We start from the raw sequence: 27,020 nt of genomic DNA, 5'->3' as shown, positions 1-27,020 counted from the left end.
AATGTTAAATCAATTTTATTTAAAGTCATAAATAAATAAACCAAGTAACACTCAAACCTGAGAGGGCTGCAATCTTTTTAACAATACCATAGTCCAAAAAGACTAATACTTATTGCTGATTCAGCTCACAATATTACCCCTTTCCAAACAACAGCACATTGAAATGTTCAAGAAAACATTTTATGGGCACCTTTTATGGGCATTTGAGATTCACAGAGCAATGGGCCATGGCCCTGCCCTCAAGGAGCTTACAATGTAGCTGGAGAGACATAAAACATCCAGAACAGACATGAGGGGCTGGCTCCACCTCCACACCTCTATCTGAACAAAAATGATTACTGGCTTAAGTCCTCGTGTTTTAACAAATGAGCCACAGGAATATCTTAGCAAGTACACACTATATCAAGTTTCAATTTTACATATCAAAAGTTTTTATGTTGTTATTTATATTTGTATTCACTCAGATTTCCACTCAATCAAATTAAAAGAGAAAGACATAATTCCAAGCCAACTGTACCATAGTGTTTGCTGTCCTCGATGAAGGGATAGCTTGTTCATGTCCTAAAATTTCTCCACAGTTCCACATCTTGAGGCCAAGTTTAGCAGTTTTTACTGCCAAACCGATGTGTAAATTCGGATAGTGTGTAGACAGCGCCCCATCCTACCTCGGGATCCATACTGATGAAATCGTTCAGGTTCATTTTGGAATCTAAAAAAAATATGAAAAAAAAATGTCCACTGAAAACACAATTTTGGTTTAACAGCAATAAAACAATGCAGAAGACCAAAAGTAGGTAAAATTAGTCAAATAGATAAGGGCTCAATGTCACCTCTGTAGTTTTCTTGCCTTGAATGTATAACTTCAATCCAATCATGACAAAACAAACACACCCAAACTGAGGGAAACAGAATGTCAGTGAAGAGGGGACTACACAGAGAGTCAGAGCTCCAGAGATCAGCAGAGGGGACCCCCTGGGTCTTTGGCTAAGTACTGATCTTCTCTTCTACGGAACAAAACTTCAAGAGGCCAGGGAAAGAAGCAAAAGGAAGGAGTGGGTCTAATAATCCCCAGAACTTCCACAGGGCTAGAAATAATTCATGTCACCACCAGCCAGAGTGGAGAGAACTCTTAAGATGCGGCATTCAGTGGAGTCCTCAAAAGGGTCATGTCAGAGTAGAGGGGCTAAATTAGCCCTCGATGAAAGGCTGCTCTGAGCCGAGCACGGTGGCTCACACCTGTAATCCCAGCACTTTGGGGGGCCGAGGTAGGCAGATCACTTGAGGTCAGAAGTTAGAGAACAGCCTGGTCAACATGGTGAAACCCCATCTCTACTAAAAATACAAAAATTAGCTGGGTATGGTGGCACGCCTCTCTAATCCCAGCTACTTGGGAGGCTGAGACAGGAGAATTGCTTGAACCTGGGAGTTGGAGGGTATAATGAGCCAAGATCATGCCACTTCACTCCAGCCTGGGCAACAAAGCAAGGCTTTGTCTCAAAAAAAAAAAAAAAAGAAAGAAAGCCTACTGTGAACCTTTACTCAAAAAGATTAAAAGCAGCCAGGCTTGGTGGCTCACACTTACAATCTCAGCACTAGGGGAAACTGAGAAAGGTGGATCACTTGAGGTCACGAGTTCGAGACCAGCCTGGTCAATGTGGTGAAATCCCATCTCTACTAACAGTACAAAATTTAGCCGGGTGTGGTAGTGGGTGCCTATAATCCGAGCTACTTGGGAGGCTGAGGCAGGAGAATCGCTTGAACCCGGGAGGGAGAGGTTGTAGTGAGCCAAGATTGCACCACTGTACTCCAGCCTGGGCAACAGAGTGAGACTCTGTCTCCAAAAAAAAAAGGAGTTCATCCTGGCCAGCGTGGTGGCTCATGCCAGTAATCTCAGTATTTTGGGAGGCCAAGGTAGGAGCAATATACTGAGACCCTATCTTGATTAAAAAAAAAAAAGTCAATTCCATAACTAAATCCAACATAGCTAATAATGCATGTATCTAAAACATGCATTAATTTCATGTCGGTTTTCTTTTTTTTTTTTTTTTTTTTGACACAGAGTCTCCCTCTGTCACCCAGGCTAGAGTGCAGTGGTGCCATCTCGGCTCATTGCAACCTCCACCTCCCAAATTCAAGTGATTATCCTGCCTCAACCTCCTGAGTAGCAGGAATTACAGATGTGTACCACCACGCCTGGCTAATTTTTAGTTAATGTGGGCCGGACACAGTGGCTCACCCCTATAATCCCAGCACTTTGGGAGGCCAAGGCGGAAGGATCACCTGAGGCCAGGAGTTCAAGACCAGCCTGGCCCACATGGCAAAACCTCTTGTCTACTAAAAACATAAAAACTGGCCAGATGAGGCCGGGCAGGGTAGCTCATGCCTGTAATCCCAGCAGTTTGAGAGGCCGAGGTGGGTGGATCACAAGGTCAGGAGATGGAGACCATCCTGGCTAACATGGTGAAACCGCATCTCTACTAAAAATGCAACAAAAAAAAATTAGCTGGGCGTGGTGGCGGGCGCCTGTAGTCCCAGCTACTTAGGAGCCTGAGGCAGGAGAATGGCATGAACCCGGGAGGTGGAGCTTGCAGTAAGCAGAGATCACACCAGAGACTCCGTCTCAAACAAACAAACAAACAAACAAATAAATAAATAAATAAATAAATAAATAAATAAAACTAGCTAGGTGTGATGGTGCATGCCTGTAATCCCAGCTAATCCAGAGGCTGAGGCATGAAAACTGCTTGAACTCAGGAGGTGGAGGTTGCAGTGAGCTAGGATCGTGCCACTGCACTCCAGCCTGGGTGACAGAGTCTCAAAAAAAAAAAAAAGAAAGAAAGAAAGAAAATTGGGCTGCTGGCAGTGCTCACCTCGGCAGCCCATATAGTAATTGGGCTGGCAAAAGCCCAGCACAAAATAGCATCCAATGAGTAGTAGTCATGAAAACCAAAGGAATTGCCCCAGTCGGACCAGGGCTGACAAGGGGTCCACTAAATGCCTGCTATGCATTAGGCTCTGTCTTAGGTGCTCACATCTCGAGGGGAAACAGGTAGCTGCTAAAGGCACACTGTGCCCAGACCAGGCCCTGTAGAGCAGGTTGCCGGAGATGCTAAGGTCGACCCCTCAAGCCCTCTCCTTACCAGGAAGCTTCCCCAGTTCTCACACTGAGGCCAGGAAGCAGCTCTGTATACCAACAAGCAATTCCAATATAAATTTTTTAAATTATAAGAGCTTTACATAGGGAGCCTCAAAAATCAAAGTTTGAACTCTTAGTCCCCTCAAATATGCCAAATGTATTTTTTACTTTCTTCCTTGTTAAAGTATTTTTTTCTTTTTCTTTTCTTTTTTTAGACAGAATCTCACTCTCGTCACTCAGGCTGGAGTGCAGCGGTACAATCTTGGCGCACAGAAACCTCCGCCTCCTGGTTCAAGTGATTCTCCTGTCTCAGTCTCCCAAGGAGCTGGGACTACAGGCACAAACCACCATGCCCAGCTAATTTTTGTATTTTTAGTGAAGACAGGGTTTCACCACATTGGTCAGCCTGGTCTCGAACTCCTGACCTCAGGTGATCCACCCACCTCAGCCTCCCAAAGTGCTGGGATTACAGGCATGAGCCACCGCGCTCAGACCTTTGTTGAAGTACTAACACTACTGCCCTATTTTTCTGACATGCTGCAGAGCTCACAGAGCACTTTCACACAGACTGTATTTTCTAGGTGTTGGGATGATCTCACCCCTAAGTGGGACTGTTGAGAATTACTTACAAACATAAATAATGCTTCAAACTCATGAATGCCAAACAATAGTAATAGGGTGAAGGAACCTTTATCTTCTTAAATGTCAGGAAATTATCAACTGGACTGATACCTAAAAGCACATAAATGAGATAAGTGGTACAATAAAACCTGCTAGCGCTCACCTCCCTCTAATGCAGATTTTATTATATAGCCAAAGTGACATTTCACACATCATAAGGATGCAATGGGGATTTCTTTCACCATAGCACAAAACCCTAACATGGCAAGGTGCTACTAGTCCCGCTGTTAAATGACACAAGCATGCAAGTCTCCTGATGTTCAGTGTCCCCACAGTCGCTACATCCAAGAATCCAGCAGTTTGCAGGTGCCATGCTTCTGATCCTTAACACCCTTTATCTCCCACAAGTTCTTATGCCTTCCAGTCCTATTCCCTGTGCCTTGATTTCTGAATCTAACACGCACACAGAAGTAGTATTTCCTATGACCTCCTTATTTATGGAGTTTTTTTTCTTTTCTTTTTTTTGAGACGGAGTCTCACTCTGTCGCCCATGCTGGAATGCAGTGGCCCAATCCTGGCTTACTGCAAGCTCCGCCTCCCGGGTTCATGCCATACTCCTGCCTCAGCCTCCCAAGTAGCTGGGACTACAGGCGCCCGCCACCTCGCCCGGCTAATTTTTTGTATTTTCAGTAAAGACAGGGTTTCACCGTGTTAGCCAGGATGGTCTCAATCTCCTGACCTCATATCCGCCTGCCTTGGCCTCCCAAAGTGCTGGGATTCATTCATGGAGTTTTATTCAAAGAATGACCTGACTTCTGTCCTCCGTTAAGGAAAAATGCTGATGTGTACATGATCAATCAGAATCCCCTTTGAGAAGGCATCCTGGCTTACCTCCAGTCTCAATGCAGGGATACGGCGGCGGAGGCTCTCTCCAGTTCCCACTGGAGTCTTTCATGTGAGATCGGTCAGAAGCAAAGTTCTTCAAATATGAATCTGCACGGATCACTCTAAATTTCCTGCAGACAAATCAATATACACTCACATTAGGGAGGTGTCACGTTTGAAATTCTAAATTTTTATATGGACTCATTTCCTATGACATGCATAAAACTACTCATGCATTTCTGTATGGTTAGTAACACAGGCAACTTTACTACCTATTAGAGAAGCATAGGAAATGATCAACTAAAACCCGAAACAGAAAGACAAAGGCACAAAAACATGTCTGGTTGCCTTGATTTACTCAATTTGTGTATCAAGGGCAACGGGCATGATTTTCTGATGCTGCCTTCACAGCCCTCTAAATGGTGACACCAGGTATCCCCACAAATCCCCAAACAAAAAGAGTATAAGAAAAATCCCCAACCTGCTTGAAATTAAATGTGTGGGATCTCAACACACAAAATTTTAAAAGAATGCCAACCTTTTATATGATAGATAACTTTTAAAGTTTTAAAACATGTTGAATCTCCTGTGTTGCAAATATATGATTCTTAAACATCAACTCAATGGTGATGCCAGCCAGACGAGATCTTTACAAGTGTCAAAAAAAAGAACCTCTGTGGAACCGTCAAAGTCTTACTTCAGAAAAGAAGGAAATCCATCCTGAATGTCCTCACCTCCTAAACTGTGGGTGAATGTCATCATCAGACTTAAAGGCATCTTCTACATAAGCGTCAAAGGGGCAGGGAAATGGCAAGACAGTATCGAGATCATAAATGAAGCTCTGTCCTCCACTTGAAACATGAAGCAAAACAACATGGTAATCCTAGAAGTAAAAGTTGCTAAAGTTAACCAAGTTACTTCATAATGATGAAATCCCAGTATTCAGGCACATACATTATCACTAAAAAGTATGTAAGACTGCTACAGCCCTCCTTATAATAGTAAAATAAAATAAAGCAAACACAATACCCTGAAAACATTAAATGTCTACAGATAGGGAAATGGTTAAATAAATAATGGAAATGTTCATAGTCATTAAATGCATATCCTCTGAACCTGCAATTTTACCTTTAGGAAACTTTTTTTTTGAGATGGAGTCTTACTCTGTCATCCAGGCTGGAGTGCAATGGCACGATCTCAGCTCACTGCAACCTCCACCTGCCGGGTTCAAGCAATTCTCCAGCCTCAGCCTCCTGAGTAGCTGGGATTATAAGTGAGCAACACCATACTCAGCTAATTTTTTGTATTTTTAGTAGAGATGGGGTTTCATCATGCTGGGCAGGCTGGTCTTGAATCCCTGACCTCAGGTGATCCACCCGCCTCAGCATCCAAAAGTGCTGGGATTACAGGCATGAGCCACTGCACCCAGCTCCACCTATTTTTTTTTTTTTTTTACTGAGACAGAGTCTTGCTCTATCACCCAGGCTGGAGTGCAGTGGCATGATCTCAGCTCACTGCAACCTTCACCTCCTGGGTTCAAGCGGTTCTCCTGCCTCAGCTACCTGAGTAGCTGGGACTACAGATGCCCGCCACCATGCCCATCTAATTTTTTGTATTTTTAGTAGAGATGGGGTTTCACCATGTTGACCAGGCTGGCCTCAAGTGATCTGCCTGTCTCTGCCTCCCAAAGTGCTGGGATTATGGGTGTGAGCCACTGTGCCCAGGCCCATATCAGTTTTTTTGAACCGCACACTCTCTATTCTATGTGAAAGACTATGCTGCTGCACTGCAGATGCAAAGATGAAAAGGTAAGTTCTCACCCTCAAGAAGTTCCCAGAGAAGTGAGTGGGAACCAGGTAAACTGCTGCAGGACACTGTAGAGAATAGAGAACATCCGAGGCGGAGAGCAACGCAGGCAGGAGCAAGCAGGTAAGCGCCTGGTTCCAATCTCAGCCCCTCCCCTCGGCAGCCTCAGTCTCCTCTTTTATAAAATGGGGATAACCGGAGTGACTAACTCAAGGGTGTCCAATCTTTTGGCTTCCCTGGGCCACACTGGAAGAATTGTCTTGGGCCACACATAAAATACGCTAATGATAGCTGATAAGCTTAAAAAAAAAAACACACACAAAAAAATTTCATACTGTTTTAAGAAAGTTTACAAATTTGTGTTGGGCTGCATTTAAAGCTGTCTTGGGCCACATGCAGCCCACAGGCTGCAGGTTAGACAAGCTTGGTCTACCTCACAGTGCTGCTAGAAGCCTTAGTGTGTAAATGGTCAACCCTTTTAAAAGACAACCAAAGGCTGAGCATGGTGGCTCACGCCTATAATCCCATCACTTTGGGAGGCCAAGGCAGGTGGATCACATGAGGTCAGGAGTTCGAGACCAGCCTGGCCAACATGGTGAAACCCCGTCTCTACTAAAAATACAAAAATGAGCCAGGCGTGGTGGTGTGCACCTGTAGCCCCAGCTACTCGGGAGGCTGAGGCACAAGAATCGCTTGAACCCAGGAGACGGAGGTTGCACTGAGCTGAGATCATGCCACTGCACTCCACCCTGGGCAACAGAGCAAAGAGTCTGTCTCAAAAACAAATAAATAAATAAAAATAAAAAATTAAAGCCAACCAAGAAAGGAAGAGGACAGGAGCCCAATGGCCAAGGAGAGTTTCACAGAGGAAAGGACCCCATTGCAGAATCTTGCCTGATGGGGACAGCTTTCCAGAAAGAAGGTACAACTTGTGAAAAGGCATAAACAGTGACTATTTACAACTTTCTGGTAAGTTCTGATCCACATTCCTATACACTAGGCAGCTGAGGGACTGCAAAGGAAAAGCGTTGGCCCAAAATTGCCTTCACGGCACAGATGAGGAGCCAAGGAATGCAGGCTTGAGCAGCAGCCTCACTCTCTGAGCTGGTTCAGTGTCTGCCCAGCTGCCAGGAAAAGACTGACTGTGCTAGAAGCAGGGATGTCACCTACAGATGCCACCATCTGCTCCATGTTATCTGGTCTAAGAAGCACTATAGGCATATTTTCTTTTAACTTTTTGTTTTGAAATTGTTATAGGAGGACGGGCACAGTGGCTCATGCCTGTAATCCCAGCACTTTGGGAGGCCAAGGTGGGCAGATCACTTGAGGTCAGGAGTTTGAGACCAGCCTGGCCAACATGGTGAAACTCCATCTCTACTAAAAATTAAAAACTTAAGGCCGGGCGCGGTGGCTCAAGCCTGTAATCCCAGCACTTTGGGAGGCCGAGATGGGCGGATCACGAGGTCAGGAGATCGAGACCATCCTGGCTAACACGGTGAAACCCCGTCTCTACTAAAAAATACAAAAAACTAGCCGGGCGAGGTGGCGGGCGCCTGTAGTCTCAGCTACTCCGGAGGCTGAGGCAGGAGAATGGCGTAAACCCGGGAGGCGGAGCTTGCAATGAGTTGAGATCCGGCCACTGCACTCCAGCCTGGGCGACAGAGCGAGATTCCATCTCAAAAAAAAAAAAAAAAAATTAAAAACTTAGCCAGGTATGGTGGCACACGCCTGTAATTCCAGTGACTCGGGAGGCTGAGGCAGGGGAATTGCTTAAATCTTGGGGGGCAGAGGTTGCAGTGAGCCGAGATCACACCACTGCATTCCAGCCTGGGTGACAGAGACTCCGCCTCAAAAAAATAAATACATAAATAAAATTTTTAAAAAGAAAGTATTATAGGAATGATTTTTTTTGAGATGAAGTCTCACTGTATCGCCCAGGATGGAGTGCAGTGGTGCAATCTCAGCCCACTGTAACCTCTGCCTCCCAGGTTCAAGCAATTCTCCTGCCTCGGGCACCCAAGTAGCTGGGACTACAAGCACCCGCCACCACACCTGGCTGATTTTTGTATTTTTAATAGAGATGGGGTTTCACCATGTTGATCAGGCTGGTCTCGAACTTCTGACCTCAGTTGATCTGCCTGCCTCGGCCTCCCAAAGTGCTGGGATTACAAGTGTAAGCCACCACGCCTGACCTGAAATTATTATAGGAATGATTTTAAATGGCTAAGGTGGTAGATACATTTGTGATGTCATAGACTTTTATCTGTTTAGCATAGGAAGGGACTTTGGCAATATTTAGTCTGGGTACACATTAGAATTATCCAGAGACTGTGTTAACAATGTAGTTTTCTGATTTAGTAAATCTAGAAAGGGGTTCACGATTTAGTGTTCTTGGACTGTACTCACTACTACTCATTGGTGTCTCTACTCACTCAGTGAGGCCTACCCATGCCCTACAACAGGACAGCAGCAAAACAAAGAAAAACCTGCCAGAGGGTGTGGGGAGACTTCTTGCAACAGGTTCCCTACCTTGAGCTGCTATGAGATGTGTAAGGGCGACATGGCTACAGGTCCTTCCCCTCCAAGTTTCCCGAGGATGGGGAGTGAGACCACCACTCAAAATCAGCTAAGCTGTTCAGCAACAGGGATGACTTCTCGTGCACACAGACTGTCTATAACAGGGACTTGGTACCACTGCTAACAGTAACTGCCAACACTTCCTGAATACCAGTAGCAGACATCAGGAAGATGCTTCCTGTGCATTATCTCATTTAAGCCTCATGACCCCACTGACCAGGGGGAAGACACTGGAGAGAGAGGGTGAATAACCTATCCGGATACCACAGCTGACCAATGAGAGGCCTGGGACTTAAACCCAGTATGCCTGACTCCAGAGCCCGCACTCCTAACCTCAGAGCTGAGGGGCTTGGGCTTTCATGCAAGAGCAGCTTTCATGCAAGATCACCTGCTGGCAAGGGAACTGAGAACGTCAGCTCTGTGAGGCCAGGGGTTTTCATCTGTTTTTAGCCTGGCATATAAAACACACTCAATATATACTTGCTAAATAAATGAGTGAAGCCAATCAAATGATACATAATTTTAAATAAATACCCAGAAACTAGGAGTTCGTTACATTTCATCAGTATCGTTTTACTTTCACTTTGTTTTCCTGTTTATTAGCATAAAAACTCCAATTTTTTTTTCTTTTTTTAGAGATAGAGTTTCATTCTTTTTGCCCAGGCTGGAGAGCAATGGCACGACCTCGGCTCACTGCAACCTCTGACTTCCAGGTTCAAGCGATTCTCCTGCCTCATCCTCCTGAGTAGCTGGAATTAGAGGCACACGCCATCACACCCAGCTAATTTTTGTATTTTTAGTAGAGACGGGGTTTTACCATGTTAACCAGGCTGGTCTCGAACTCCCGACCTCAGGTGATCCACCCACCTCAGCCTCCCAAAGTTCTGGGATTATAGGCATGAGCCACCATGCCCAACCCTGGCCTCCATTCTTTAGGGGAACGGGTTAAGGTGACACGTAGATATGTACTAAAAAGGACCCAGGTCTGAGACCCAGTTCTGCCACTGACCATGCGACTCTGAGCTACTCACTTTGCTCTTCTGTGTTTATTTCTTCCCTGAAAAATAAAGGGGTGGGAGTAGATCTGTATTTTTCAAATGCCAGTCATGTTCACCTAGGAGTTCATCAAGAACACGAACTCCTGAACTCCTCTCTAGATTTACTAAATCAGAAAACTACACTATTTATTTATTTATTGAGACAGGGTCGCTCTCTGTCACCCAAGCTGGAGTGCAGTGGCGCAATCTCAGCTCACTGCAGCCTCCACCTCCCGGGTTCAAGCAATTCTCCTGCCTCAACCTGCCAAGTAGCTGGGACTACAGGTGCATGCCACCACGCTCAGCTAATCTTCGTATTTTTTTTAATAGAGATGGAGTTTTGCCATGTTGGCCAGACTGGCCTCAAACTCCTGGCCTCAAGTGATCCACCTGCCTCAGCCTCTCAAAGTGCTGGGATTATAGGCGTGAACCACTGCGCCTGGCCTAGTATTTGTATTTTTATTAGAGATGGGGTTTCGCCATGTTGGCCAGGCTGGTCTTGAACTCCTGGCCTCAAGTGATCCGTCTGCCTTGGCCTCCCAAACTGCTGAGATTACAGGCATGAGCCACCGTGCCCAGCCAAAAACTACATTTTTAACAGTCTCCAGATAATTCTAATGTGTAGCCAAAGTTCCTTCCTGTGCTAAATGGTAAGAATCTAGGAGATCACAAATATATCCACCATTTAAAATCATTCCTATAACAATTTCAAAACAAAAAGTTAAAAGAATATATGCCTACAGTGTTTCTACCTTAGACCAAATAGCATCTATTCTCAAAAGGTCAATTTATTAATAATTATCACAGCCTTTATCTACTGCTTAGGTCACTTATGCTTTACCAAAACATACAGAACACTAAGGGGTTACAAGTCACGATGCATCAATATTCTCTGTATTAACTGTCTTACCCAGATCACAGGTCCATCTCCAGGTCTCGCCTGTTGTTTCCAGATAGGTATCTACAAAATACAATACATTTCATAAGCCATACCTTCAGTTAAACCACTACTAAATTATTTTCCCCGTTTTGGTTTTTGAGACAGGAGTTTTGTTTTGTTTTTTTTTTGGAGATAGAGTCTTGCTCTGTTGCCCAGGCTGGAGTACAGTGGCACAATCTGGGCTCACTGCAACCTCTGCCTCCCGGGTTCAAGCGATTCTCCTGCCTCAGTTTCCCAAGTAGCTGGGATTACAGGTGTGTACCACCACAGCCGGCTAATTTTTTATATATTTTTTTGATAGACACAGGGTTTCACCACGTTGGCCAGGCTGGTCTCGAACTCCTGATCTCAAGTGATCTGCCCGCCTCAGCCTCCCAAAGTGCTGGGATCACAGGCGTGAGCCACCGCACCCGGCCAAGATGGGATCTTGCGATGCTGCCCTGGCTGGAGTGCAATGGCTACTCACAGGTGCCATCATAGTATACTGCAGCCTTGAACTCTTGGCTTCCAGTGATCTGCCCACCTCAGCCGCCTCACAAGTAGCTGGGACTACGGGCACATGTCACTGTACCTGGCTACTACTAAATTCTTTAAAGCAATACATACATGAGAAATAAAATATTTTTAAGCATGCAAAAATCAAGGTGAAGGAATGAGTGACGAGGAAGAAATCTAAATCCTTCTAAGTATCCCCAAGAATGAAAGCTCTCAAGAGCACAAGTTATTGTATGATGGTCTTTGGAGAATGAAAAGGGATCCGAACTAGGAATCAGAAGTCCTTGCAGGTATCAAGTCTTGCTTTCTCATTTAATTATTCATAGGGCCACCCTAAGTCTTAATTTCCTCATCTATAAAATGAAGAAAGTTGTCCAAACCTTTCCTGCTTTCACAGGGCTTCCACTGGGATCAAATGAGATGATGCCTGCAAACGTGTTTTACAAAATACGAAGGGCTTCCTTTTTCTAATTCCTCATATAAGTTGACTGTAGTTCTATTTAAACTCCAGAGACAAATCCTTACTTAAACTGAGAGTATGCATATCTAAGCAATTTTTTAAAAGTCTACATCTTCCATCTTGAATTTAAAAAAAGAAAAAAAAAATGGCCAGGCACAGTGGCTCACGCCTGTAATCCCAGCACTTTGGGAGGCCAAGGCAGGCAGGTCACCTGAGGTCAGGAGTTGGAGACCAGACTGACCAACATGGAGAAAGCCTGTCTCTACTGAAAATACAAAATTAGCCGGGCATGGTGGTGGGCACCCATAGTCCCAGCTACTCGGGAGCCTGAGGCACAAGAATCCCTTGAACCTGGGAGACAGAGGTTGCAGTGAGCCAAGATCGTGCCATTGTGGTGTAGCCTGGGCAATAGAGCGAGACTCCGTATCAAAAAAGAAAATAAAAGACAAACAACAACAACAACAACAAAAAACCAGGTCTACATTAATGCCTAAAGAAAAGGGACTTAATCTGTGTAGACCATCACAAATTTCCTTACCTAAAATAAGGGACTAAGCTGGGCATGGTGGCTCATGCCTGTACTCCCAGCACTTTGGGGGACCAAGGCGAGAGGATCACTTGAGGCCAGGAGTTCAAGACCAGCCTGGCCAACATAGCAAAACCCCAGCTCTACTAAAAAATACAAAAATTAGCCAGGTGTGGTGGCACATGCCTGTAGTCCCAGCTACTCGGGAGGCTGAGGCAGGAGATGAACCCGGGAAGTGGAGGTTGCAATGAGCCAAGAATTGCACCACTGCACTCCAGCTTGGGCAACTCTTCTAACTCAATCATGCCTTGTAAGGAAAAAAATCTCATTCAAAAGAAAACTTTTAAATGTTGCTGTATTTGATAAAGCACATTTCAGAAGAGTACTACACCCATGCCATATTTTGCTTCTTTTTGTTAATTTAATTTAGCTTCTAACGTCACGCTAAATCTTGTTTTCTTCCTGCACTCACTCATCAACTTACCATCTTCCTCTCATTAGATATGAAGACAGCATAACATTCTTCTAAAGGATACTGGTCATGGTTTTTGATGTATTCACAGAGCTTCCAAATATTTTCTTCACTGAAATAAAATAATTGTTTAATCAAGATTAGAGAACATCTATGTGTCTTTTAAATTTGAACAAAATACTGATGATGACATCAAAAAGTTGGAAAAGACCTTAAACACCATGCCATCCAACAACTAGCTAACATCTGAATCTCCTCTAAAACATCCCAACAAGCTGGTATTCAACCTATACTGTGTGTATACCCCTCTCCACATAGAGGTGATTACCTTCCCCAGCAGTGCTTATACATGGAGGCATTTTATAACTGATAAAATGTCAATATTCTATGAGTTTTAGGTCCAGCAACTTGAGATACAGCTGAAATTCTAACTCAGTCACTTACAAGGTAAGAACCTTTGACAGAGTCCGGGCATGGTGGCTCGGGCCGGTAATTCCAGCACTTTGGGAGGCCAAGGCAGGCGGATCACAAGATCAGGAGTTCAAGACCAGTCTGGCCAAGAGACCAGCCTGACCAATATGGCGAAACCCCGTCTCTACTAAAAATACTAAAATTAGCCAGGCGTGGTGGTGGGTGCCTATAATCCCAGCTACTTGGGAGGCTATGGCAGAAGAATTGCTTGAACCTGGGAGGCAGAAGTTGCAGTGAGCCAAGATTGCCTCAGCCTCCTGAGTAACTGGGATTATAGGTGCATGCTCCTACGCCTGGCTACTTTTGTGATTTTATTTTTATGCGGTTTTTTTTTTTAGATGAAGTCTCACTGTGTCACCCAGGCTGGATTGCAGTGGTGCGATCTCAGCTCACTGCAACCTCTGCCTCCCAGGCTCAAGCGATTCTCATGCCTCAACCTTCCAATTGGCTGGGATTACAGGCTTGTGCCACCATGCCTAGCTAATTTTTGTATTTTGAATAAAGACAGGGGTTCATCATGTTGGCCAGGCTGGTCTTGAACTCCCGACCTCAGGTGACCAGAGGTCTTAAACTCCTGACGTCAGGTGATCTGCCTGCCTTGGCCTCCCAAAGTGCCTGGATTACAGGCGAGAACCATCTCGCCTGGCCCCTTTGTATTAACTCTAACCACACCCTTAGAGGGGAATGAACAAAGAGAAACTACAACCTATACCTCTTCCCATATCCCTCCAAATTAATGACTCCCTCTTCTTTTCTGCATGCATCTTTTATGGCCTTCTATGATGCTTGCCATTTATGGATTTGTATGTCTCTGCTCATGGCCTATAAGCTCTAATTTATCATCATATCCTCCAAGCACTTAGCACAGTATTTTGTACATTATAGGCTCTTGAAGATATCTGCGGTAAACTCCCCAAAAACTTCTATAAGCCAGACAGATAATTGTCTTCTTCAAACCTGGCCTTAGAACATTTAGAATAAGGAAATTTTATCTACTATATGTATGCCATATGTGATGTTGAAACAGTCAGTAATTTTTTTTTTTTTTTAAAGGCTGTCTTGCTCTGTCACCCAGGCTGGAATGCAGTGACACAATCTCGGCTCACTGCAACCTCCGCCTCCTGGGTTCAAGTGATTATCCTGCCTCAGCCTCCCGAGCAGCTGGGATTACAGGTGTCTGCCACCACGCCTGGCTAATTTTTGTATTTTTAATAGAGACAGCATTTCACCATGTTGGCCAGATTGGTCTCAAACTCCTGACCTCAGGTGATCCACATGCCTCAGCCTCCCAAAGTGCTGGCATTATAGGGGTGAGCCACCATGCCTGGCCCAGTCAGTAAATTTTTATTAATCTATAGTACATATCATATGAAGTAGTCAGTATCAGTAGCAATCTCCCCCTCCCCAACTTTTCTTTTTTTTTAACCACAACCATCACTTTTCCCTTGTGGTTTCCTAGTTATTTTAGAGAAAAAGAAAACCATGGGAGGAAAATATGTCCAACTGCCGTATTTTAAGCCTAGTTTTATGGAGCATTGAGACAGGTAAGGAAAAGATCGACGAACTGAAAGAGTGTCTACTTCCATAAGATGGTGACCATCCTCAGGGCTGTTTATGCCTTGCTTCATTTTTAGGTAGCATGGCATGGATGAAATTAGGCTTTGGGCCGGGCGTGAGGGCTCACACCTGTAATCCCAACATTTTGGGAGGCCGAGGCAGGTAGATCACCTGACGTCGAGAGTTCAAGACCAGCCATGGCCAACATGTGATGGCCAACATGTGAAACCCCATCTCTACAACAAATACAAAATTTAGCCAGAAGTGGTGGTGTGCATCTGTAGTCCCAGCTAGTTGGGAAGCTGAGGCAGGAGAATCATTTGAATGCAGGAGATGGAGGTTGCAGTGAGCCGAGATTGTGTCACTGTACTGCACTCCAGCCTGGGTGACAGAGCAAGACTCCATCTGCCACCCCACCCCCCAGCCCCAATTTAAAAAAAAAAAGAAATTAGGCTTTGACAGACTGAGCCACATTTTGTGAACACTAGAAGGCTACAGTAAGCAAAACAGCATGGTACTGGTACAAAAACAGACACATAGACCAATGGAACAGGTTAGAGAACCCAGAAATAAAGCTGCATATTTACATTTACAGCCATCTGATCTTCAACAAAGTCCAATAACAAGCAATGGGGAAAGGATTTCCTATTTAATAAGTGATGCTGGGATAGCTGACTAACCATATGCAGAAGATCGAAACTTGACCCCTTCCTTTCACCACATACAAAAATCAACTCAAGATGGACTAAAAACTCAAATGTAATACCTACAACTATAAAACCCTAGAAGAAAACCTAGGAAATACAACTCCAGACATAGGCCCTGACAAAGATTTCATGATGAAGACTCCAAAAGCAATTGCAACAAAAACAAAAATTGACAAGTGAGACCTAATTAAACTAAAGAGCTCTGCACACGAAAAAAAAAAAAAAAACTATCAATGGAGTAAACAGATAACCTACAGCCAGGTGCTATGAGGCTTGCGCTTGCAATCCCAGCACCTTGGGAAGCCCAGGCAGGAAGACTACTTGAGCCCAAGAGTTCAAGATGAGCCTGGGCAACACAGCGAGACCCTGTCTCTACAAAAAGGAAAAAAAATTAACCAGGCATGGTGGCACACATCTCTTGTTTCAGTTACTTGGGAGGCTGATGTGAGAGGATTACTTGACCCTGGGAGGTCAAGTCTGCAGTGAGCTGTAATTGTGCCACTGTGCTCCAGCCTGGGTGACAGAGTGAGACCCTGTCTCAAAAAAAAAACAGAAACAAAAACAAAAAACAGACTACCTACAGAATGCAAGAAAATATTTGCAAACTATGCTCTGATAAAGTCTAATATCCAGAATCTATAAGGAACTTAAATAAACAAGCAAAAAAAAAAATCCCATTAAAAAATAGGCCAAGGACATGAACAGAAACTTCTCAAAAGCAGACAGACAGGCACAGTGGCTCACGCCTATAATCTCAGTACTTTGGGAGGCCAAGGCGCACGGATCACTTGAGGTCAGGAGTTCAAGACCAGCCTGGCCAACGTGGTGAAACACCATCTCTATTAAAAATACAAAACTTGGCCGGGCGTGGTGGCTCAAGCCTGTAATCCCAGCACTTTGGGAGGCCGAGACGGGCGGATCACGAGGTCAGGAGATGGAGACCATCCTGGCTAACACTGTGAAATCCCATCTCTACTAAAAAAATACAAAAAACTAGCCGGGCGAGGTGGCAAGCGCCTGTAGTCCCAGCCACTCGGGAGGCTGAGGCAGGAGAATGGCGTAAACCCAGGAGGCGGAGCTTGCAGTGAGCTGAGGTCCGGCCACTGCACTCCAGCCTGGGCGACAGAGCGAGACTCTGTCTCAAAATATAAAAATAAAAATAAAAAAAATAAAAATACAAAACTTAGCTGGGAATGGTGGTGCACGCCTGTAATCCCAGCTACTCTGGAGGCTCAGCTGGGAGAATCACTTGAACCCGGGAGGCAGAGGTTGCAGTGAGCCGAGATCGAGCCACCGCACCACAGCCTGGGCAACAGAGTGAGACTCCATCATCTCAAAAAAAAAAAAGGAAAGAGAGACATGCACACAGCCAACAAGCATATAAGCATATGAAGAAATGCTCAACAGCACTAGTCATTAGAGAAATGCAAATCAAAACCACAATGAAATACCATCTCACTCCAGTCAGAATGGCTATTATTAAAGTCAGGCCAGGTACAGTAGCTCACATCTGTAATCCCAACAGTTCGGGAGGCCAAGGCAGGAAGATTGCTTGAGCCCAAGAGTTCAAGACCAGCCTGGGCAACATGGCACAACCCCACTCTACAAAAAACATAAAAACTAGCTGGGCATGGTGGTGCACACCTGTAGCCCCAGTCACTTGGGAGACTGAAGTGGGAGGATTGATTGACACCAGGTCGAGGTTGCAATGGGCCATGATTGTACCTCTGCACTCCAGTCTGGGAGACAGAGTGAGATTCTGTGTCAAAAAAAAATGAATAAATAGGCCGGGCACGGTGGCTCACGCCTATAATCCCAGCACTTTGGGAGGCTAAGGCAGGCAGACCACGAGGTCAAGAGACCGAGATCATCTTGGCCAACATGGTGAAACCCCGTCTCTACTAAAAATACAAAAATTCGCTGGGTGTGGTGGTGCGTGCCCGTAGTCCCAGCTACTCAGGAGGCTGAGGCAGAACCACTTGAACCCTGGAGGCGGAGGTTGCAATGAGCTGAGATTGCACCACTGTACTCCAGCCTGACGACAGAGTGAGAATCTGTCTCAAAAAAAAAAGAATAAATAAAAATAAACAAATAAAAATAATTTAAGAAGTCAAAAAAGCGGTGGCGCATACCTATACTCCCAGCTACTCAGGAGGCTGAGGTGAGACGATCACTTAAGCCCAGGAAGGTGAGGCTACAGTGAGCCATGATCATGCCACTGCACTGCAAGCCTAGGTGACAAAGTGAGATCCTGTCTTTAAAAAAAAAAAAAAAAAAAAAAAGGCAAAAAATAACAGATTCTGGCAAGGCGGTGCAGGAAAGGGGATGCTTATACACTTCTGGTAGGAATGTAAATTAGTTCAGCCACTGTGGAAAGCAGTTTGGAAATATATCAAAGAACTCGAAACAGAACCACCATGCGACCTAGCAATCCCATCACTGGGTATATACCCAAAGGAATATAAATCCTTCTACCATAAAGACACATGCACACATATGTTCATCACAGCACTATTCCTGATAGCAAAGATACAGAATCAACCTAGGTACCTATCAATGGTGAACTGGATCAAGAAAAATGTGGTATATATCATCCACCATGGAATACTACACAGCAATGACAAATATTCATGATAGCAAAGATATAGAACCAACCTAGGTACCTATCAATGGTGAACTGGATCAAGAAAAATGTGGTATATATCATCCACCATGGAATACTATACAGCAATGACAAAGAACCAAACTCATGTCATTTGCAGCAACATGGATGGAGCTGGAGACCAATATCCCAAGTTAATTAACACAGGGACAGAAAAGCAAACACTGAATGTTCTTGCTTATAAGTGGGAGCTAACCCTTGAGTACACATGGACACAAAGAAGGAAACAGTAGACACGGGGCCTACTTGAGGGTACAGGGTGACAGGAGGGTAAGGATCAGAAACTATCTATCTGGTAGTATGCTCACTATCTGGGTGACAAAACAATTTGTACACCAAACCCCCAAGACATGCACTTTACCCATGTAACAAACCTGCACATGTAACCCCAAATCTGAAATAAAAGTTGGAAGGGAAAAAAAAAATTTTATTACATCAAAACTCAAACAAAATATGTGATTGGATAATATCTGAAATGTTCTTTAGACTCTAAACAAAAGCATAAATGACTCAAAAAAAAAAAAAGAAAAAAGAGCTGTGGATCGTTACATCAAAATCCAAACAAAATATATGATTGGATAATATCTGAAATGTTCTTTAGACTCTAAACAAAGCATAAGTGATTCAAAAAAAGGGAGGGAGGGAGGGAGGGAGGAAGGAAGGAAGGGTGGGTGGCGGGCGGGCTGTGGATTTGCTCCAAGCTGTTAGCTAATCATCTTGGTAGCAGAAAGGTTGGGATGCTGCAGGGGTTCCCAGAGATGAGCTGAGGTCACAGATGCATGCAGATGGCGGGGATCCCTGGCACAAAGCAGGCACTCCACAATTGTTCGAAAAACACAAAACAAGTCAGAATCAGAAATGCTCTGCCGACGACACAGTCCCAAACAAATACCGACTGCCACTATTATCATTAAGCAGGGTCTTGAAGCATAAGTAACATCTGGAAGCTAACATGACGGAAGCTAACAGAAGTAGACAGGAGGCACTCATTTCAAGTTTAAAAACCTGCAGGATGGCCGGGTATGGTGACTCACGCCTGTAATCCCAGAACTCTGGGGGGCCGAGGCGGGTGGATCACCTGAGGTCAGGAGTTCGAGACCAGCCCAGCCAATGTAGTGAAACCTCATCTCTACTAAAAATACAAAAATGAGACGGGCATGGTGGTGGGTGCCTGTAGTCCCAGCTACTCGGGAGGCTGAGGCAGGAGAATGGCTTGAGCCTGGGAGGCAGAGGTTGCAGTGAGCCAAGATGGCACCACTGCACTCCAGCCTGGGTGATAGACTGAGACTCCGTCTCAAAAAAAAAAAAAAAAAAACAACCCACAAAGCTGCAGGAGCCAAAGTAATGCAGTATCCCCACCTGAAGTGTTCAGACAGGGTAGAGCACTGTTTCTCAGCAAGAGGCGATTTTGCCCCCCAACCCCCACAGGACACTTAGCAATGTCTGAAGACATTTTTGGCTGTCACAACTAGAGCTAGGGTGCTAACAGCATCTAGTGGGTAGAAGCCAGGGATGCTGCTACATGTCCTGCAATACACAGGACAGCCCCCATAGCAAAGAATTATCATGCTCAAAATGTCACTTGAACCTAGGCAGAGAAATCCTGTGGTAGAGTGGTCATCTCTTACCATTCTTCTACAAGACTGCTCTAACTCCAATACTCCAATTGTACCAGTCTCCTCACTGTTCCTATCATACTCACAGCACGATTCCTTCTCAGAGCCTTTGGACCTGCTGTTCTCCTGCTTAAACCACCATCCTCCAATAGTTGCAAAGCTCTCACCCTCTTTTTTCAGATCTCTGTTCAAATATCACCTTATCAACAATGTCTTCTCAAAATATCCTAATAGAAAATAAGCCACCATCCTTTATCTTATTTTTCTCACAGCACTTACCACCACCCAAACATGGTTTACTTGTTTTTGTCTGCCTTTTTTTTTTTTTTTTGAGATGCAGTCTTGCTCTGTTTCCCAGGCTGGAGTGCAGTGGCATTGGCTCACTGGAACCTCCTCTTCCCAGGTTCAAGCAATTCTCCTGCCTCAGCTTCCCGAGTAGCTGGGATTACAGGCGTGTGCCACCACACCTGGCTAATTTTTGTATTTTTAGTAGAGGCAGGCTTTCTGCATGTTGGCCAGGCTGGTCTCAAACTTCTGGCCTCAAGTGATCCGCCCACCTCAGCCTCCCAACGTGCTGGAATTACAGGCGTGAGCCATCGCACCGGGCCTTATCTGCTTTTCTCTCATCAAAACACAAGAACCAAGGGATCCATGAGGGAATTTGTCGATCCTGTTCACTGCTGTATCTCCAGTGCCCAGAAGTGTGCCACATACTCCAAGTGCCTAATACACATTTATTGAATGAATGAATAAAACAATGGACATTAGGGAGGAGAACTAAGGGGATTTAGAAGAGAGGCAGGACAGAAAAAGAGGGCAGTAGTTAAGATGCATGAACTTCAGAATCACGAAGATGTTCCAGTTTCAGCACCACCACTTGTTCGATGTGTGATCTGGGGGCACACAACAGCCTCTCTGTGGCTCACTCTTTTTATGAGTAAAATGAGGATAACGATAGTAAAAGAAGCTACCTCATGGACATCGATGGAAGCACCTGCTACTAAGCCTGACATGCAATCAGGGCCGAACAAATGTTCGGTGGCATTGGTTTAGTGACAAGCAGAAGGGGGAGGGGTAGTTTTAGATAGCACTGAGGTTTCCGGTGCAAGGACTAGAAGCTGGGGAAGAAACCATTACTCAGGAAAGAGTAGGCATGGGAATGAGAAAGGACCAAGGCAGGGGTGGTGCTTCAGCTGCAGAGGTGGCCTAGGACAGGGCTGCAGAGCATGGATTCCGGGGCCAGACTCTGCCTGTAAATCCCCACTCCTCTCCATTCACAAGCGACGTGGCCGTGCGCAAATTACCTGCAGCCCTCTGTGCTTCAGTGCTCTCATCTTTAAACTGGGGATAACAATACCTACCTCTTAGGGTTATTGTGATACTCAGTGATTTAGTTTACCTAAACCACCCAGAACAACGCGTGGCATATAGCAAGTGCTGTGTGAATGTAACCATTATTATAATGACAACATGGTTAAGATCATGGTTTCTGGTGCCAGAGAGCCTGAACTGGGTTCCTGGCTGCTATTAGCTGGGTGACCTTGGGAAGTTATCCCAAATCTCTGTGCTTCCATTCTCTTCCAAAATTAAAATGACCTTCGCCTCAGTGTGAAACCCCACATGCTTCAGCAGAGTAACTTCCAAAGGTTTTCAGAGCTCCACCCTTCCTAGCCCCGAAGCAGAGATCTGCTGAGCAAATCCAACCGACAAGCGCCAGGCACAGGTAATGCACTATCCACCCTAGGATTCCGGACGAATTCCCAACCCCATCCAATAGCCCACGCTCTACTCAAGAGACAAGAGTGTCATTCCCGCTCCCTACTCCCGCAGAACTGTAGAACCCGCCGGTAGAGGCCGGGAGCGCCCCCGAGGAGGGGCCGGGAAGAGGCGGGGCCTGGTTGCGACTCACGGCCCGGGAGCCTGGGAGACCCAGAGGCTGCGCCCGCGCCCCCTCACCAGTAGCAGCTGCTGTAGACACAGGCGTCCCGCGGGGGGCTGGCCGGCTGGTAGTGGACGGCAGTGGGGCCATCACCCTCCATGGCCAGCTAGCTCGGCGAGGGCCGGCGCCGGAGGAATACCGACTGGACCAGACGTAGGAAAGAGATGGCGTGTAGCGGCCCGCGCGGGTCTCAGGGCGGGGTGGGAGGAGCCCGGGGCGGCCAGGACAGTTTCCGGGTGGTGGGGCCAGGAGCGTGGTGGGCGGGGCTGGCAGCACGAGTTCACGGCGCGGGAAGCCCGGGACGAAATGGGCGGAGCTCGGACAAGCGGCGCCAGTTCCTGGGAAGGTGGAGCCCAAGCGAAGTGGGCGGGTCCGGGGTGGGGTGAGCGGCGAGAGCTCCCGGTGGGCGGAGCCTGGGACGAGGAGGACTGCGTGCTTCCGGGTAGGCGGAGCCCGGCTGGTGGGTGGAGCCCGGGGTGGGGCAGGACTGGAGGCTCGGGCTCTGGTGGGCGGAGTCAGGGGCGGGGCCCCGGTGAGGTTTGGGAGAAGAGGGGTCTTTGGCGGCGGCTTAGGGTGGAGCTAGGTTTGGGCTTGGAGTTGGGCCCTGAATAGCGCTTCGCTGTGAATCTCCCTGGGAGGCTCTTCCAACCTGGGGCTGAGCTTCTGCGCTGTGGAGAAGCCAGGTGAGACACTGAAATAACAGAGGTTTGGGTGTGAAAATCCACACTTCAGCACTCAGCCTGGAGTCCGCGGGAGCCCAGAGAAGAGGAGGGTAGTGGAGGTTAATTCCAGTATGACCGCATCGAGGACGCTTTCCGAAAGGGATAGCACCCCAAATCTCACTCTATTGTAACTTAATCTTTTAAATTGGAAGACCTGTATCTATTGGCTCGAAAAGATATATTAATTCCTTGATATAGTAAATTTGAAAAAAAAAGTTTAAAGAGTCCATATGGTATCCTTTTTGTGTTAATCATGTGTTTCTTCATTTACTGGCAGTCTGGAAGAAAAGACACCATATTGTTAAAATAGTATTTAGGGCCGGGCGCGGTGGCTCAGGCCTGTAATCCCAGCACTTGGGAAGGCCGAGGCGGGTGGATCACGAGGTCAGGAGTTCGAGACCAGCCTGGCCAAAATGGTGAAACTCCGTCTCTACTAAAAATACAAAAATTAGCTGGGCGTGGAGGCGCGAGCCTGTAGTCCCAGACACTCGGGAGGCTGAGGCAGGAGAATTGCTTGAACCCGGGAGGCGGAGGTTGCAGTGAGCCAAGATAGTGCCATTGCACTCCAGCCTGGGCAACAGGATGAGACTCCGTATCAAAAAAAAAAAAAATAGTATTTATCTCTGGTGAATGAATAGTATTAATATCAGGGACTTTCAGTTTCAAGGACTTTACACTTTACAGTCTTCTGAATTGTTTATATTTGCAATGAGGATAACTAGCTAATCAGGGTACTTCCCATTATGAAAACTGAGATGTTTACATTGATTTTAGCCATCCACAGTCTGATTTTCCAATCTCTTGAGTCCCAAAGCCAATAAATCCTAAAGAATTTGAGCCCAGTTCCTGTGTCAATTACCAATTTTATTGCCTCTCAGCTCCTAATTCAAACTTCCACATAGCCTCTATGCTATATAGCAACTCTGGTAAACATTTCTCCTTTAGAGTGGGAAGCCCTATAAGCTGGAAGGAATTGGGGCCGTATCTTTAACCTCCTCAAACAAAACAATTACCAGCCAAGAATTTTGTATCCAGCAAAACTAAGCATCATATAGGAAGGAAAGATACAGTCTTTTTCAGACAAATGGTGAGAGAATTCCCCACTACTAAGCCACCACTACAAGAACTGCTCAAAGGAGCTCTAAATCTTGAGACAAATCCTGGAAACACATCAAAACAGAACCTCTTTAAAGCATAAATCACACAGGACCTATAAAACAAAAATACAATTTAAAAAGCAAAAACAAAAAAAAAAGGCACACAGGCAACAAAGCATGATAAATGGAATGGCACCTCACAACTCGATACTAACATTGAATGTAAATGGTCTAAATGCTCCATTTAAAGTGAGTGGGATGGGTGTGGTGGTGAGAACATCCTTGTGGTGTCTGCCCCAGCCCCAGACTCAGAACATGGTCCCTCCCTAACCTTGCAGTTTTAGCCTGGCAATAACCTTTATTCAGCCTCTTGACACAAAAACCAGTGTTCTCCCTAACTACCCTCTATACAGTAAGGTACTGAATAGATTTTCCTTATATGTTGTAGTTATGCCTTTATCATAGTTAATAATTTTTTGGGGGGGTGGACAGGGTCTCCCTCTGTCACCCAGGCTGGAGTGCAGTGGCACAATCATAGCTCGCTGCAGCCTCAAACGCCTGGGCTCAAGCAGTCCTCCCGTCTGAGCCTCCTGAGTAGCTGAGACTGCAGGCACGTGCCGCCGTGTGCAGCTAACATAATTAATAGTTCTTTACATTTAACTTCCCTTGCTTGACCTACTGTGTAGTTTCTTATCCTGACTGGGCACAGACTACTTACTACAGGACTTTGAAGCCAGGCTGGGTAGGTTCTACTGTTGTAACCAAGCGAGTTATAGAGAAACGCCACACTTTGAGACAAATTATGGAGTCCTTTATTAGCCGGCAACTCAGAGACAGCTAACGCTCAAGAGACAGCTAATGCTCAAAATTCTCTCGGCCCCGAAGAAAGGGCTAGATTCTCTTTTATACTGTGGTCTCAGTAGGGGAGTGGGGGTTAACTGAAACAATTTTACAGAAGCAGAATTGGCAAAAAGTTAAAAAAAAATTAATTGGTTATAGAAGCAGTTACAAAAAAGTAAACAGTTCCAGGTGCAGGGGCTTAAACTATCACTAAGAGATAAATGCAGGGGCTTTTAAGTACCTTCCACAGAGCACATTCCCAGGAGCTGCTGGTACAGCCTGACCCAATATCTTATCAGCAGGTGCATTCCTGGAAGTGCTTGGAGTCAGCTTGCACTAGTTATTCCCTTAAGGGGGATAAAGGGGACTGCAAGTGAAGAAACTAAAATGGAGTCTGTCCGGCTCTCTCTGCTAGGAGAGAGTCACTTAGGTTAAAACAAGGTAGGGTTATCACACTACAGCTTGCCAGTTGGGTGACCTTGGACAAAGTTACTTCACTCTTCTGTGTCTCAGTTTCCTCATCTGTAAAATGAAGTTAATGATAATGCTACTATCTCATAGGGTCATTATGAGGATTAGTTGAGCACTTAGAATAGTTGGTGGCATATAATATAAATGTTAGCAACTATTTTTGGTTTAAAAAATCTGATTTCATTATTTCCCACATACCCTATAATTTTTTTTTTTTTTTTTTTTTTTTTTTTGAGATAGAGTCTCACTCTGTTGCCCAGGCTGGAGTGCAGTGGGGCAATCTCGATTCACTGCAACCTCCGCCCTGACCACCTCAGCTAATTTTTTGTATTTTTTTTTTTGTAGAGGTGGGGTTTCACCATGTTGGCCAGGCTGATCTCAAATTCCTGACCTCAGGTGATCCGCCCGCCTCGGCCCCCACCGCCATACTCTTGTCTCTGAGTGTCTTATTCTTCCTTTGATACACCAAGCCTTTGCACAAGATGTATGTACACTCTGTCTGATGTACTCTTTCGCATGCCTTATTTGCAGCTTTTCCCAGGATGAGTTTATTGTTGGCTTCCATCTTCCTGCAGCTTTTTTTTTTTTTTCCTGTTTTATCACAACTTTTTATTCATATGTCTTGAACAGCAGTAGCATGCTCAGCAACTCAATGTCTCTACCTCTGCCATGAGCTCTTCCAGGGCATGGGTCCTGAGAGGTAAAATAATATAAATAGTGCTAGAGTCAGAAACACACTCAAATCTTATCTTGGCTACTTACTACCCTGAGTGACCTTGGATAAGTAACACTAGGATTTCTGAGTGTCAGTTTTTTTGCAAAATGAGGATAATAATAGTAGAGTGCTTATCTAATGGGTGCTGCAGTGAAAATTAAATAATCTGCAAAACACTTAGCATAGTGTCTGGCACAACATAGGTACTGTCAAAGATAAACACAGCCGTTGAACATCAGTCAAAGCGATAAAAACAGCTTTTATTCAGCAACTATTGACGGTAGGGGAAAGAGCTGAGCTCCATTCCAATTGTGCAGAGGTGATTTGGGCATTTCAAAAGGAGACTGAGGCAGCAGGGAGGAGCTGGTGGGGGGAGGTGCGGCAGGAGCTGGTTGGGGGGGCACTCAGTAGAGCCAGGGAAGTGAAAATTACGAAGGGTTGGTCAGTGTAAACACCATTAGGCCAGCCGCGTCTGCTAGCTGGCAGTTATCTAAGTTAGGATTGTATCCTCCCACAGAGACTGGGAGTCAGAGGCCCTATCCTTCCTGATGATTACATTTCAAAGGAATGGCTCTCTAAGTCCTTGAGAAGGACTTCTGAGTTGTAAGTAATACATATTTACAATTCTAAGCCCTTAAAGTAAATGCTCTAAGAAAAGGAGGTCAGGGGCCTATCATCAGGTACTGGCAACAACAAATAGTAAATTTTCCTGGCAGCTTTGAGCTTTCTTAGGCAGGCATTTTAATGGGGGATTTTGGGGGAGAAGGCTGACATAGCCTTATACTACTAGAAGCCATGCTAGAGTTTGGTCAAGTCTGTTAGTGCAGGGATTTGGAACAAAGTTGTGCTGAGAGTTCTGCAGTTCTCAGTACCCTGTGTAATAAACAACTACATAGGCCGGGTGTAGTGGCTCACCCCTGTAATCCTAGAACTTTGGGAGACCAAGGCGGGAGGATCGCTTGAGATCAGTTTGAGACCAACATAGGCAACACAGCAAGACCCTGTCTTGGCCGGGGGCGGTGGCTCAAGCCTGTAATCCCAGCACTTTGGGAGGCCGAGACGGGTGGATCACGAGGTCAGGAGATCGAGACCATCCTGGCTAACACGGTGAAACCCTGTCTCTACTAAAAAAAAAATACAAAAAATTAGCCGGGCGAGGTGGCGGGCGCCTGTGGTCCCAGCTACTCAGGAGGCTGAGGCAGGAGAATGGCGTGAACCCGGGAGGTGGAGGTTGCAGTGAGCTGAGATCCGGCCACTGCACTCCAGCC

The 27,020-nt window shown here is 45.6% G+C and overlaps 1 protein-coding gene across 1 annotated transcript; it reads right to left on the bottom strand.

The window, feature by feature from the left end:
- On the bottom strand, positions 1 to 22,141 carry WDYHV1 (WDYHV motif containing 1). Its single transcript, XM_023224386.1, has 6 exons — positions 21,925 to 22,141; positions 12,968 to 13,067; positions 10,973 to 11,023; positions 5,377 to 5,525; positions 4,649 to 4,773; positions 1 to 709 (listed from the first exon to the last, which is right to left on the bottom strand). The coding sequence occupies exons 1-6, from the start codon at positions 22,005 to 22,007 to the stop codon at positions 600 to 602; spliced, it is 618 nt and encodes a 205-aa protein (XP_023080154.1). The 5' UTR covers positions 22,008 to 22,141; the 3' UTR covers positions 1 to 599.
- Positions 22,142 to 27,020: the final 4,879 nt, after the last annotated feature.

This window comes from Piliocolobus tephrosceles, chromosome 7, assembly GCF_002776525.5.
Source record: "Piliocolobus tephrosceles isolate RC106 chromosome 7, ASM277652v3, whole genome shotgun sequence".
Lineage (NCBI taxonomy): Eukaryota > Metazoa > Chordata > Mammalia > Primates > Cercopithecidae > Piliocolobus > Piliocolobus tephrosceles.
Note: the sequence above shows the minus strand (reverse complement) of the source record. Positions and strands in the feature narration are given on the sequence as shown.